Below are 16,326 nucleotides of genomic sequence, written 5' to 3'. Positions count from 1 at the left end.
TCTGGAAAATAACTAAAGGAAATATTAAAATACAAATTTTAATTATTAAATTAAATAAATACTGGCTGCATTAAATAAAGTGATAAAGTGACTTGCTAAAGTCTTACAGCCAATGAGAGGAAGAACTCGAATGTATTTTACAGCTCATGCTTTTCTATCCTGACTTATACAAAAAGGTGTAGACTTTCAGAGGCTCAGAACTATCCCTGCTACTGATAAGTGCAGCCCACAAGGAAAAAAATCAGGGAAGGGCAAAATCCACCAAATGTAGCTGAAAATGTCAAAATAAGTAAGAGTGGGGAAAAAAGATACAACGTGTAGTTTTTAAAGTGCTATGTTTTGTTTTGTTTTAAATAATGAAAAGTGCTCTTTTAATTGGCTCTACTAAGGTACCATTCAATTTAACGAAAACTTACTGTGCTCCTAAGGCATTATGATGGGCCGAGAGAAGTGCTTGTTCACAGGGATTTTTTTTTTTTAAGATTTTATTTATTTATTCATGAGAGACACACACACAGAGAGAGAGAGAGAGAGGCAGAGACACAGGCAGAGGGAGAAGCAGGCTCCATGCAGGGAGCCTGATTTGGGACTCGATCCCTTGTCTCTGGGATACAGCCCTGGGCTGAAAGCAGCACTAAACCTCTTGAGCCACCCGGGCTGCCCATTCACAGGGATTTTAAAACTTCAGAGGGAGAAAGAAATAAACACTTAAATTACTACAAAATGAGGCAGGCATAAGGTGTGCCCATAAATTCTTAAATCAAGTGCTCTTAGATTATCCAGGAGGAAGACAAGTGAATCATTAATTCCTCTTACTAATGAAAAACCCTCTAAAGGGAGGGGTTTTCTTCTTTGGGGTGTTTTTGTTTTTTTTTGTTTTTTTTTGTTTTTTTGTCCCCCCCCCCCCCCCGCCCCCCACATGCCATGGGTAAAGAAAACTGGTTATCTAGGTGGCCTAACTGGGAAAACATAAAATCCAGACCCAGAAACTCTGAGACTATCACACAGTTGTCTCTTATTGGTTACATGACCTCAAGCAAATCACTTCCTCATGCTGCCACCCAGGGAACTTGTGCTGTAGTGACCACTACACTCGCAATTTCCAATGAAGCTTCTGATGAAGGATGGCAGAGTTTTCCTTTTCAGAAAAATAATTTGTCATCTGTAACTTAGAATAAGCATACAGAACCTTCCATTTTGAAAATCTGTGAATATGTACAAGACACAGACATCACAAGGAAAAATAACTACACAGTATAGAGCAAAACTTAGGTTTTAACTGTTGTCCTAACTTCATTAATTCAATGTAAGAATGACTTTGCCACCCACATTCCAACAACTTTTTGCCAAAGTGAGTGTCTATAAAAATGAAATGCTGTTCTTTGTGCTCATTATAATTTAGCACTTGTCTGATATTTTAGATTATAGTCTTTAGTATTATCACCAAAAACATCAAGTAGAGATTAAGGAAAATACAGAACTATTTTAAAACATAAAAATAAAGAGCCAGATTTCACTGATACACTATAATGGAAAAGAAAGAAATCAGAAGGTAAAAGATGAAAATCATGAACATTAACTACAGTATAACTAATTTAAAGCCAAGATAGTTCACAGTAAAGATGATATTGGAAGGCTCAATTTTGTTGTATTTTAAAAATTAAGGATCAAATTAGAAAATTTAATAAAAATCAAGGAAATGAACAAATGTATTATTTCAAGGGAGAGAAAAAATAGCCAGGCTCAACCAGAGTTAAAATATAACACGCGAAGTGAAAAACAATACAGCCTATTTAGGGAAAAAAAAGTTATGGTCAAATTGGTAAAGTAGAAAAAATTTTTCCAAAGTAATCTGAAGAGTTCCTGCTGGTTTTCCTCTTCTGTCTCACTTCCCAATACATCATATCTCCTTGAAAAAATTACTATAACAATTATTAGGGACCTAAGAATTTCATTTCCTGCAACTTAAAACCAAGCGAAAAAGGATTTTTAAGCACAAGGAGGTGTGCTAATCCCCACATGGACATGAGGGCACACACCCTTCTACTTTAATGAAACCTGATCTTCTCTCCAGTTAATAAGGAATGCCACAGAGAAAAGAGGCGCTCATAGAAATGGGATCCTCACACAAACCTCAATGCTCATTATGTGTTTATAAAATTCTCACCCTGAAGGGAACAAGAAAAACCTAAGCCCACACAAATAGACTATTTCAATTTAATTTTATTATGAAAACAACAGGAAATGGCAGCAGGGTACTTGATAAGCTCAATTAGCAGGAGGATGAGATGAAGTGATGATGTGCCATGATGACCTCAGGGGTTAAAGATGCAATTTTCCATCTGGCGAAACTGAGATTTCCACCACAAACATCGTCGCCACCTGCTGTATGGTAGTAGGCGTTAAGCTGAGCAGACCCTCAGCTTCTTACAGCACGTACAGCCTCAACTTTTTGTCTTATTTCACTCTGCAATATAATTGCTTCCCCAAGAACAAAGGCCAAATATAAATTCTATATAGTACCTCACTCAAAACAGGCACTAAAGGTATAATAAAGCACTCCTTTACTAATCACAGCAATAGGACAACTATCATGATTGTTTTTCTTCTAAGTCAAGAATAATACTGTGCCATCATTTTCTGGAGTACCTACGAAGCACTCCCACAAGACTCTATTTGTGTACTCTTAATTAATCGTCTTCTGCTATTGAAATGGATAATTTGGGTATAGTTGTTGACTCTCTTCACAAAATAAAAGTTCTCTGCCTTTTTATACTTCATATGGTTCCCTGGGGGAGGCAATGGTAAACACTCTCGGTATAATCTCCCGTACCACGTGCAAGGAGCTCATTTGTGAGTGTTTGGTCCCTCAGATGCATGTGTTACCAAGAATCATGTTATTAAGTTTTGAAGGTTGTCTTTCTTATACTTTGAATAATGGATTCTGTAAGCCAGAGATTAGCCAATGGGGGGACAGCTCATTAGGTCTGTGTCCCATGATGTTTGCACAGGTGCCCACATGCACATGGGCACGTGCGTGCACGCCCACACACACACATACACACCCCACTCTAAATAATCTGCAGACACAAGTTGGGGTACCCAAGTATGAAACTTGACATTTAATATTGGACAGTCAATAGCACAGCAATGAATATTCACAACTGTCTGTGTGCATGCCTATTTTCTAGGCTAGAACCATGCTTCCCAATAAAATTAACTTTTCACCATCTATAACCTCCTTCCAAAGCAAATTCACCAAGCTCCTCATGTTGATGTTCTTTAATGTGTTTAGTAGCTAGATGGGGTTTCTTTATCATAACAACTTACCTCTCAGGCTTTTTCACTTGCTTCCTCCCAGATCAGGAGGCCTTTCAGAAATGGAAGCATGTAAAAAAATTCATAAGTAACTTGAAACTTACTTGGCTTTTTGAATCCACACACAGTAGTCTGAGATGTAGAGATCGTTCAGAATATAAGCGGGGTCGTTTTCCTGAAAAATTTTGTGAACATCCAGTAGACACTTTAAGACTGCACTTTTACCTAAAGGAAATTTTTTAATAATCAAGTCATTCTTAAGAAAAACATATCTGATTATCTTAAACTGAGAAATTCAGATACTGAGAAGTAATAAATGTACAATAGTTCAGAATCTTAACCATGTCTTTAGAATATTTAACATTCCTTTATCAGTAGTATGAAGCCCAAAGTTCCTTATTTCTTTCATTAAGAATTATGAGTAATCATTATGCTCTATTTCCATAGCTGATTAATTATGGTTACTATAAAAAACACTATGAAACACAACTAAGTACATTAAGCAAAAAAGGGGAATGTTCTCTTCACTAATATTTGAATGCATTGCAGTTTTAATTATAAAATATTCTTCTAATTCAAGCTTTCAAAACACCACGAAAAATTAAATTCTGGTTTTTAAACTTCTTTATTTTTTATGTCAACATTTTTCCTTAAGGAATTATCTGGTACTAACTTAAATTTTTGCACCTTAAAGAACTGGAGAAAACACAGACTGAAAACTAAAATATCATAGCACTCATTCAAAAATAAGCTGACAAAATCACTTGGAAAAAAGCCATCAAGTACTAAAGTCTTGTTCAATCTAACTACTTCCCCCTGATTATTAAATGAACCTAATTTTAATCCCAACGAAAGCCTACAAAAAGAACCTTTGACAACTCAACAATTCCTAGGTGTCCTGAACTTCATGACATTCCCTTAAATGTACTGACTATAAGGCAAATTACCAAATCTATAGTAGAACCACTTCCTTTGATCAGTAAAACACAGCATTTTCAGTTTAACAGTTTCATTCTTATCTTTACAGTCCCAAAACATAAAATACTGTATATTGATTTCCTAAAGATATTGGATGTGCTTTCATCGACATTTCCCATTTGACTTTTAGACAAGATAAAAGAATCATGAGCTACATAACGACATCTCAAGGTGCCAAAATTGCTGCCACTAAAATTTTAACACAATTAACACTGAAAAATACATTTCAAAAGAGCAAGGACAAAAAAAAAAAAAAGCACAAGGACTTGTTTGAATGAATGAATGAATCACACAGTGACCGCCTGCCTTACACCCTCTTAATTCCTCTCATCCCATGGCCTCATACACCAGGCCTGATGATTCTTCCTGGAAACACCCCTCACAGCTGTCCTTTTCCCCTACTCCCGGTGCAGCTATCCTCACCTGTACTCTGATTATCTCATGCATGGATAAGATCTTCCTCCTTCCTCACATTCCAGACTCTCTCCTTCTAGCCCTCTGACACACTTCTCTATGCACTACTTTCCTCAAGTCCCCTCCCAGCACATGCTTTCAAGGTCTTCTGCTTAACTGGCTCCCACACCCAGAGTGCCTGTTCTTCTCCACTCCACCTAATGCATCTTAGCCTGCCTTCAGGGCCTAGCCTAAGACTTCACCCTTCAGGAAGCCTAGGTTCACCTCCTAGTCTTCAGAGCTCTTTACTGAACCCTGCCAAGGGAAGAGGACAGAAAACAGCTGATCCTCCCTAGAGCTCCCCTGCTCATTTCACAGAAGCAGAACCTGGAGTTCAAGGTTGTAAAATACTCATAGGATCCCAATTCTGAACCTACTGGCTTGTAGCTAGCCACAGTACCACACTACCCACGTGTTCTCGGTGCATTCTGTCTATAGCACATTTTTATTATTTAGGAGTTAAAGATTAAGTTCAAAGCAGGGGCCATGCTTTTTTTAATAAAATTTAACTATATAGCTTCTTCGCGCGCAGATGGGGAGAATGCCAGTAAAAACCCCCAGTGCTCAACTGGTTAAGGGAAACCAAATCTTAGAAGGCCTAAAACTACATTTCGTTGTTAAGTCAAGGCCAGAACTGTGGATATTAGAGTGGCCCAGGTTAACAAGATCAAATGACTAGTGTGGACCCCCCGCAGCAAGCCTATTTTCATTGCAAAGTATGCAATGCTGAAGGCAGAGTTTGATGATAGGAGGCAAAAAAATAATCAAAACTCACAGAAGTGATAAAACCAAGTTAGCCACGTTATCCCAAGTGAAAAAAATCAAGGGAGAACTGTGTAAGAACTAAGTGTAAGAATTTCTTGAACAGTTTTAATTGGCATAGAGAAGAAAATGTCAGGGCAAGCATATGTCAATCTCTCTCTCTCTCTCTCTCTGTTTCTCTCTCTTTTTTTTTCAGGGCAGCGTCCAGGGAGAAGGAGTTTACTTTTATAACTACCAATTTCAACTTTTAAAAGTTAACCATAGATCTTTATTAAAAAAAAAGAAAGAAAGAAAAAAAAAACCCAACCACCAAAAAATAACCCCCACAAACAAAAAAGAAAACTGTGGACTTGAAAATTTCAAAAGCCTCTCTATAGTGTGACACCCCAGAATACTGCCCCTCAAGATCACACACCTTACTAATATTAAGCCAGTTAATAGAAAATGCAGGATTTGGAGCAAGACCTCATAGCAAATAACTGAGTGAAGAGAAAGCGGAGACATGCTGGCTTGAAGGATGGTGCGAAAAGGACCAAAAAGGAGACTTAAAATGGGGTGGGTTGTGGAACCATAGGAAAAGATCATTAGGTTGGAGCAAATGGCTCAAGCAGGGAAGTGGAGGGAGGAACAGATGAGTCAGGAGGAAATCAGAGAGTGACAAGGGTTAGGGAGACAGGTGTAAGAAGGATGAGGTGTGAAGGCCTAAATGCAGTTTTCTAAATAGGAGTGTTTGGAAATAAGGTCGTATGTGTAATGAAAATCCAAGGCAACCATTACCCTAATGAAATTATATAGATTCCTTTAGCAGACATGCCTCAAGTAAGCTTGCCCCTTTGTGAAGCACTGCAAGCAAATCCACATCTTCACTATCATAAAAGAAAATAATATAAGAAATGTCAAAAATAATCAATTTTTTTAAATATAAAGAGAAGTTACATTGTATTTGTACCTTTTGACCCCTACTTCCTTAAAAAAAAAAAAAAAGACAAATACACATAGGAAAAAAACCCTTAAATATATTTACACCTAAATGGTATTAACGTGTGTGTCTACATTCACTGAGAAAGTATATGAGCACCTGATGTGTGCCCAGCACTGTTTTACATGTGGGATTACAGTTACTTGCCCTTTGAACTTTCCTCTTTTCAAGATATCCCCACAGTAAATATTTATCTGTTTAACACAAAGTTAGACACACTCAGCTACACAGCCAACCCTCGAATATTGGCAAAGAATGCTAAAAAATTTTAATTCATATTTAAATTTTCTTTAAATTGTAGTTCTGAACAACCGAGAGGCAGTATTTAGATCAGGTAATTTTAGAAAAGCACATGCAAGGCAATTTTGAAAGGGAAAGTTGTGCGCTCTTCGAAAGCTGTGTTTTCACTGTATGTCTCATTCAAACTATTTTCACAGTATGCTATGTGACAAAAAAGGTACAAGATAACTTGGCTACTGGCAGCTGACAATCTAGAACAGCAAGTACATTTAAATCATCCTTTCCCCAACAATATGTATTGTTACCCCAAGGTCATACTTGGGTCTCTTTTGTTCCCACTAAATTACCATAGACAATTACAATAGCTACACAGCCAGGAGACTTGTGAGGCGCAGCAAGTTTTTTTAGTCTCTTTTGTACAGACTGCTCTTTCTCCCAGGTTGTCAACCACTTATCTAACAGCTATCAGCAGAGAAAAAAACTGGCCTTGCTCCAAGCTGTCACATGGCCAGTGGCCAGAAGCCTTCAGGGACTCAAAGTACCTGGCTCCTGTGAGGGCTTTATCCAGTCATGGGCTGTCACATAGCATAGAGGTATAAAAAGCTGCTCAAGCCACATCTGAGAAAACTTTTTCTGCTCAAAGGCACTGGAGGAAAGTGACCATTTTCAACCAGTTTGCTGCCTGATCCAAAGCAGGAAAAAAGAAGGTGCCTTGCACAGTAACCACGGTAACTGTTTACACTATTACAATGTACTAACAGGCCTCTCCAAGAGTTAGGGATTCTCCAGATTGACATGGTCTTTCCTTAAGCCAACCATAACCATGCATGGAAGAAAGGCTTCTGGGACCAAGATCTCTTGTTCACTCATGAAGGCAGTTTAAAATTAGTATCCTGTATTATAAATGACAAGTACCATGAATGTTTTACCTCAGGGAAAATGACTGTACAATAACAACACAGAGAAACATAATGACAATATAAAGAAAAATATGGATGCCAGTAACAAGCAGGTGGGCAATAAACACTATTTAACACTTTCTCTGGCTACTCCTCCAGCTTTCCTTTAAAGAGAAGGCAAACTGGGATGCCTGGGTGGCTCAGTTGGTAAGTGTCTGACTTTTGATCTCAGCTCAGGTCCTGATGTCAGGTTGTGAGTTCAAGCCCCATGTTGGATGCCATGCTAGGCATGGTGCCTACTTAAAAAAAAGAGAGAGGGAGAGATGGTAAACTAGTAGCAGTGTTTTCCTATTCTGGACAGATGTGCCATTTCAGGCTACTAGAGCTCAAAAGAGAGACAAGATTGAGCTATTTTATTTTATTTTTAAAGATTTTATTTATTTATCCATGAGAGATACAGAGAGAGAGAGAGGCAGAGACACAGGCATAGGCTCCCTGCAGGGAGCCCCATGCAGGACTCAATCACAGGACCCTGGGATCACAATCTGAGCTGAAGAAAATGCTCAATCACTGAGCTACCCAGGTGCTCTAAGACTGAGCTATTTTAAATCAGAATCCACTGGCTATTTGAATTTTTCCTATTAGCAGATCAGGTTTGGCAATGTCTTACTGACAGACCAGCTCATAGTTGAAGCACACTCAACTTCAAGCACTTAAGAAATGGCTCCTATCACTAAGAGATGATCAGAATAGTGGCTTTTTAAATTTTATTTATTTATTTACTTGTTTGTTTATTTATTTATTTAGCTGGCCTTTAGCCAGCAATAATAATAATAATAATAATAACAACAACAACAACAATAATAATATAAACTGCTAAGTCCATATAATAAGAGCTAAGTTTCTATTCAACTACTGATACATAATAGCTGCTATATGGCTGTGGTTTTCTGGGTATCTAGTTCTATCCTTTAAAGTTTTGAGCTATGTAAGACAAGGAGCCAAAAAGAGTAAAGGAAAAAGACGTAGTTATTCAGAATACCTGAAGGAAAGCACTGTTTGGTCTTTATTTATAAAATCAACTCGGAATCCTTGAGTGGCTCAGCGGTTTAGCGCCTGCCTTTGGCCCAGGGCGCAATCCTGGAGTCTCAGGACTGAGTCCCGGGATTGAGTCCCATGTCGGGCTCCCAGCAGGGAGCCTGCTTCTCCCTCCTCCTGTGTCTCTGCCTCTCTCTCTCTCTCTATGTCTCAAATAAATAAATAAATAAATAAATAAATAAATAAATAAATAAATATTTTTTAAAAATCAACTCAACATAAAAGTCAACAATGCTATCATTTTAAGATGAGATATCAGATTTCTGGGATTTTGAGGAGACCACATGATCAGAAAGGATAACTTACTAATTACTTCTAACATTAATTTTCATAGATTAAACCATAGAAAGAGATGATAGGGTAATTGTGTCAAATTAATCAAAATTAAGAGAATCAAAGTGTGGTAATTTGCTTCAATACCAGGCTCTGTCAGGAAGTAGCTTAAAGTCACATCCTTAACAATGAACACAAACATACATTAAATTCAATTTTATGAAAGTTTTTCAAACCATCTCACTGTTTTATCCTCAAATTCCTCATAGGGCTATTTAGGCTCCTACATTTCAGAGCTGTAATAAGAATCACATATGAAGTAATTAAGAGTTACTATTTTGAACACAAATTTATGATCCTATATCGATTTTTAAACATTCTTAGTTATTAGAATTACGTATATTATTATTATAGCCACAAACAAAATTAACACAAAGCAAACATATACTTTGTAGATGTTCCCTTTGCCTAGAATGCAAGTCCAATCCTAAGTCACTATCAAGTCTCAAATTAGGCAGTACTGCTTCTAGGAATGGGGTCCCAATTCTCCCTCCAGCTGATAAGGGCTCTTTCAAAATGCCTGCCATACCCATCTAATATGGGAGTTTGTAGCTACCCACTTGCTCTGCACCAAGTACTTTCCACACATTACATCACTTAAGCCCACCAATTAGTTACTGCCTTCCTCACTTCATAGATGAGAAAAGGGAGGCTCAAGGATATGGAATTGGCCAAGATTACAGCTATGAAGCAACAGTCAGGATCTGAAAATAAGTCCATCTGCCTCCCAGCCACTGTGCAATAAATACTGTGTCAGTATCGATCATCTGGTATGGCAAACTCCTGGAAAGGAAAGAACATAGTGGCTCTTCACCTTTTTTCCCTCATCTAGAACAATGTCTAGCAAATTGTAGGATCCTGTTTGGTAAAGCTGGTTGCTAATAAAGTCTGGAGTATAAAGACTAAGTTCAGAAACACTTGGTCAAACTGCTCAGTTAGTGTCTAGTTATAACACCTGTGTGATCTATGAATTTACATTATTGTGCCATGACAAATGTAGAATATCCAATGTGTTTATACCTTCCTTTATCCTATCTATTCCCTGAAAGAATGTAGTATGCCAACCTTTTTAATATTATTACACCATCAAAAGTTCAAATAATGGATTTAACCCAAGGCTGCTATTTGCCTTTTGTGCTCTAACAGTACCTGCAAGGTTTGCTGGTTTAGAAGGACAGCCTCGACATTAACTCCATTTGCCTTAAAGTCAAAGTAGTGATTGCTTCAGTCTAGAAATATGTAGCAGGATGTCATCAAAACTGCATAATGGTAGTATAACTAATTTCAATTTCTTTTGAAGAGCTGGGCATCCAAATTTAAGATAGAACATTTAAAAACAAAAAACCCATCTATATATTAAGTACAAATGTAGAAAGCTTTAAAAGCTGAAGATTTATGGAAAAAGTCTCTGGAAACAGTTGCAATCTAAACCTGGATTTTAAAAAAACAAAAAATAGGGGCACCTGGGTGGCTCAGTCAGTTATGCATCCAATTCTTGATCTCAGTCAGGTCTTAATTTCAGGATTGTAATTCAAACCTCCCACTGGGCTTTATGCTGGGTGTGGAGCCTACTTATAAATAATTAAATAAATGAATGAATGAATTAGTAAATGAATGAATGAATAAATATTTTAAAACAGTGTTTAAGATTAATTCTACAGGTACAATTTTACCTCAACTATTCTACCTTATGAAGACAGGATGTATCTCAATGCCTGGTAGCTCAACTTCAAATAATTCATTTTAATGTTGTTTTAATTAAGACTGTGAGATTGTTTTTCCAATAGGTATTACTTAATATTCACAGTTCTGACTCATTCTTTGGATTTTGAACTGGGAAAACTAAAATTGTGCATGAAGTCAGAAAGAAGAAATATATAGGAAGAAAGACAACTGGATTCCTCAAATGGCTCATAAAAGGAAAAAACCAACCCAGTCCAACCAGCCTTATGAGTTCCTTCTGACGCTTTGATACACTGATGAGTATGTCAAGGGAAAAAGAACCAACCTTTCTAAAATCCTCCCTGTATTACAGTGAGTGTGTCGTCACTGCTAAATAATGGGCACACTGATAAAATGGAGTTATGCTTCTTTACATTTTAATCATGTATAGTAAATAAAATTTAGTAAAAATGATTAAGTATCCACAACTACATGGAAGTTCAATGCGCACTAAAAGGTTACATGAGAATTTTGATTATGAAATTAAGTTCTTGGAGTTCTGGTTCCAAATTCTAGAAGGCTAAAGAAAGATCATTAAAAAGTCATATTTACATAATCTTGGTGCAGTTCTAGCTGATTTGACTACAATGTAAAAATGGTAACAATTATAACTGTTCTGTGTGAAACAGTTATGCAGCCTGTGGTCAGTCATGGGGGACATGGGTCGGCTTGCCTGGTGTTTGATATTTAATCCAAATCTGTTTCCATGTGTCAACAGAGAGGGTAGATCTTTAGAACTCCTATGGAAGGTAATGAGACAATGACCAGGTAAACACTACAGATGACAAGGGAAGGAGGATAGCAGGTCAGACGGGATCCCACTTGCTTCCTTGCTACTGGTGAAGCATCTGCCCCCATATTCCTTCCCACTCCACACCACCTCGGGCACTCCAGTTCAGACCATATTACCTGCACCTAAACTACCTGTCTCCAGGTAAGAATAGCAGTTTCCTCTCTTGTCTGTGCCACTCATCTCACTCCTCAATGACTGTCCTGTGTTACTGCTGCATGAATGTGACTTTGTGAGCCCATCACACACATTGCAGCAGTACCTTCGTAAGTAAGGCCCAGTTTCTTCAGCAAGGCCCTGCAGACTCTCCACAATCCTGGCCCAACACACTATTCGTACCTTTTTCCCCACAATTCCCCTCTGCATCCCACACTTTCAGACAAACTAGAATACTGGCTATTTTGTGGACCTAACTCTTATTTTCCTCTAGCTGCTTTTCCTTATCTTGTAGCTTTCTCAGGGAATACCTTCCTTCACTTCTTTTCTACATCCTACACATTCTTTAAGTAGTAACTACCACTAAGCCTCCCTCACTAGGCCCATGCTGTGTGCTTCTTCCTTATCAAGCCCTCATCTCTACTCAAAAGCACCCTATTGGGTTCACAGAGAGGTATGACACTGGAATCCTATGACCCATCCCCTACATTCTGACTAGGTTCTGGCTGAAGAGAGTAGCACAAAGTTAAGTGGGGAAAAAAGGTAAGGGATCTGCCTTGTTTTTGTGTTTTTGGTTTTTTTTTAAAGATTTATTTTTTTATTGGTGTTCAATTGGCCAACATACAGAATAACACCCAGTGCTCATCCAGTGAAGTGCCCACCTCAGTGCCCGCCACCCAGTCACCCCCACCCCCCGCCCTCCTCCCCTTCCACCACCCCTAGTTCGTTTCCTAGGGTTCGGAGTCTTCCATGTTCTGTCTCCCTTTCTGATATTTCCCACTTATTTTTTCTCCTTTCCCCTTTATTCCCTTTCACTATTTTTTATATTCTCCAAATGAATGAGACCATATAATGTTTGTCCTCCTCTGATGGACTTATTTCACTCAGCATAATACCCTCCAGTTTGTTTTTAAGGTTTCTAGGCATAGCTACTCAAGTGATGTAAGATATGTCCCACCTCCTTCTGCCATCTACTCCTGGAACCCATAAGGTTGAGGGTCAGTCTCAAGCTGGGACTGAAAGAGCAGAGATCTGGTGCAAACCCTCAACGCAGCTGGAAACTGGCAGGTGTAAGAGGGTGTGAGAAAAACAGGCTGGCACTTGGAATGCTTGAGAGTCGAAATGAAAAACTTAGGACCCACACAGGTGGACTCTAACGTGCCATGGCTCTTAGGGTATTATTTACCACCTCTACTTCATTGTTAATACTTTTACTTTTGAAAAATCTTATCTTAAAGATCACTGCTTTCTAATTCTTTTTAAGTTCCCCAAATGTGCAATGCTACAGAACCACATAGCAACAACAGGCTACGAATGGGGCATATGTGTATCCAGTTCACACAGGCCTCATTACTCCTGACTGTCTTAATCCCTGCCATTGTAACTCACTCACCTATTTGGACAAGAAGGCATCTCAATTCACTTCTCCTAATGTTGAGGAACCTACCCTTATGGGAACCAGCTAGATCAGCTACATCTTACCTACAGGGAGTAGAGGAAAAAGCTGAAGTGATCCCCTTCAATACTGGCCAGTATTTGGGACACAAGGCAGCCAAAGACCTCTGCTCACTCATCAAAGTCTCCCAAAAGTAGCCATAAGTGAACTAGCATAGATGTATTCCAATAAAGCTTTACTTGGGCACTAAAATTTGAGTTTCATATAAATTACATGTGTCATCAAACATATTTTGATTTTTCGTTCAACATTTAAAGACATAAAAAACATTTTTGGCTCACAGGTCATACAAGATGCCTTTGGATTTGGCCTGTGAGTCCAGTTAACTTCCTAAGGGACTTTCCTCTTTGTATCTTATAAATACTTATATTTTGTATCTTTCCTTCGTTTTACCATTACTGCTACATAATAAACTCCTTAAATGCTAAGGCCAAGTCATATATATTCCTGTAACTCTTTGCTGATACTGTTATGATGCCTTAGAGAGAGAAGGGATTTGATTTATGTATGTTGCATAAGTGTCTCCAGCTTGTTATTTTTCAGTATTAATTCCTATTTAAAGGAACTCTAAATTGCAAGAATATAATTCTTCCATGTTTTCTAGATAACATATGAAGTACTATTCAATGAATTTCATCTAGACCTGACCCTATTACTATGATTAGGGTAAAATAAAATGGTTCCTCTTTGTTCTCCCAGATTTGTCTTAAATATATACAATTTTCTGCCTTTATCCTCCTTAAAAGAAGCAAACTTAAAGTTACTTCCTTGAAAATTCAAATGAATAAAAACAATCTCAAAACTGACTTTAGATTTATTAAACAAGGCACTAACTATAGAAAATAATTTTAAGCCATAATATCAAACCATGTAACTAACCTGGTTTTCCACACTGCTCAGCTCCAAAACTGCAGAAATTACAAAATTTATCTTAAATAGTATTAGAAATATAATACAGATTTCAACTGATTATATCTGAGTAAATATTTATGAGATCAGTTGATTTTTTTGAGCTATACCCACCAGTACATTACTATATAACTCAAATTTCCAAAGAACACTAACATAAATATTTCAAGTGATTTTTTTGGTAGCAGAATAACCATAGGCTCTTAATCATCTGTGACAATTAAAAGGCAATTTATTATCTGTAAACCATACAGGAAATGCTGCCCCCTACAGAGTATTTTAAAACAACGATGGTTTTACATAAATGCAACTCAGACTTACCATGAGAGCAACTTTTTAAAAATTCTAGTGATTAACAGTACTTACTGGTTAACAGGATTATTGGAGGAAAAAGGAATTCTATAAAGATGACTGGAATTTTATTTACCCTCACCTTTGTGTTTATGCTCATATACAATATCCTTCTATACATAAGAGTGTATGTATAAACCCACAAAGGCTCCAAGGACAAACAATATTGATAAATAGAAAGAATGTGCCAATTTAAGAGACTAGAAAACACAAATTTCGGCTCCGAGGAAGACACTAACCAGGAATTTGCTTCGCCACATGGTAGGACAATCCAGGGAGAGAGAAAGAACAAGGATCAGTTCCGTCGTGACCACACAGCAGAGCCCTATCCTCCTCTTACCCATCTCAGCTGCAGCGCACGTGCTCCGGAGCTCTGAAGCCCTTGGTTTCTGGATCAGCTGGTACTCAAGTGGTTAGCAGAAACAGGCACAAACGGCACTTCAATATTTTATTTGAATTCCATGCTATTTAAATTTCCTGAAAGCACTAGGACTGCTCCATTCTTAGAAACATTTAACTGGAATGGGGAATTGACTAGGAAATAAAAAGCTCAAGAACAATTCAGGAGAGGAAGAGAACATAAAGTAAGAATTTCCTCCTGTATAGGGGAAGGGAATAAAGTGATAATCATGAAGAAGTAGAGAAACCAATTCTGGTGAACCAGTTAACTCAGACAGGAAAGGGAACTAGATTTAGAGGCTGTGTAAGGCAAGTCTCAGGATCGGAGAGTCTATCAACTTGAAATAATCGCTGATGAAACCACACTATTCTATGAACTTCTTCACACTGTTCACTCATAATATTTAGAATACTTCCCTCCATTCTACTGTATCTAAATACCACTCATCCTTCAAGTCCCAATTCAAATCTCATGTCTTAAATGAAGCTTTCTCTGATTCCTATTGAAACAGCCCTTCTTTTTTGAACTATTTCATCCACATTTCATGTACCATACTTAACCACCATCTACCATGTATTTTGTTTTTGATGGATATCTTAGCTCCTCTATGAGCACGTATACTCCCCAAATACAGTACCCAAGTCTAATTCATCTTTCTGCAGCTCTCTGTATTTACAAGGTACTCCACACATAATAAATCGCATTTTTGTGGGTACTGACGAAATACCTGTTGAATGAATAAATACATGAACTCATCAACCAATTAATAAGTACTTTAGAATAATAGGAAACAGGAGTAGGAACTGAGAATCAAAAGTCAAATAAGGTAGAGGCTCCATTCCGTAGGAGGTTACATGTTTTAAATGACAACATGAAGGCAAGCCCATTACCCTGACTTTACACTTTCATTCAATGTATTTCTTCTGTGAACTACTTACCACAAAAGCAATTTAAAAAAAATCCTAATATTTGTATAATTCCATACCACCCCTACGAGAATCTTAAGCTCCCTGAGTGCATGAGCCACAGTTCCCCTATTCACGAGTATACCTCCAGACCTAGCTCAGCACCTTGACATAGTAAGTGCTCAACATTGGCAAGTAGCTTGCAAAATAATTTTACATAATGTATTTGAGAAGTAAAAATTAGAAAGTCTAACAGTTCTTTAAAATGTCCATAATAGGAAACTCATAAAAATTAAATACAAAATGGGGTACCTGGGTAGCTCAGTTGATTGAGCATTCAACTCTTGATTTCAGCTCAGGCCAGCATCTCAGGATCATAAGATTGAGCCTGGTACTGAGCTCTGTACTGAGCATGGAGCCTGCCTGAGATTCTCTCTCCCCTTCTCCCTCTGCCTCTTACCAACTCCTCCCCAAACCTTGCTGATGCAGGAGCTTACGGTCTCAATCAATCAATCAATCAATGAATAAATGAATGAATGAATGAATGAATGAATAAATATTAAATACTGTCAGATAA

At 37.8% G+C, this 16,326-nt stretch overlaps 1 protein-coding gene across 1 annotated transcript in view; it reads right to left on the bottom strand.

Annotated features, from left to right (window-relative positions):
• SHQ1 (SHQ1, H/ACA ribonucleoprotein assembly factor) overlaps positions 1 to 16,326 on the bottom strand; it is a 101,716-nt gene that overhangs the window by 41,148 nt on the left and 44,242 nt on the right. The window contains exon 10 of the mRNA XM_025456582.3: positions 3,423 to 3,543. Within this exon, the coding sequence (XP_025312367.1) occupies positions 3,423 to 3,543 (121 nt within the window). The remainder of the gene's footprint in view (positions 1 to 3,422; positions 3,544 to 16,326) is intronic.

Source organism: Canis lupus, chromosome 20, assembly GCF_003254725.2.
Source record: "Canis lupus dingo isolate Sandy chromosome 20, ASM325472v2, whole genome shotgun sequence".
In the NCBI taxonomy this organism is placed as follows: domain Eukaryota; kingdom Metazoa; phylum Chordata; class Mammalia; order Carnivora; family Canidae; genus Canis; species Canis lupus.
This window is presented reverse-complemented; position numbering and strand designations above follow the sequence as displayed.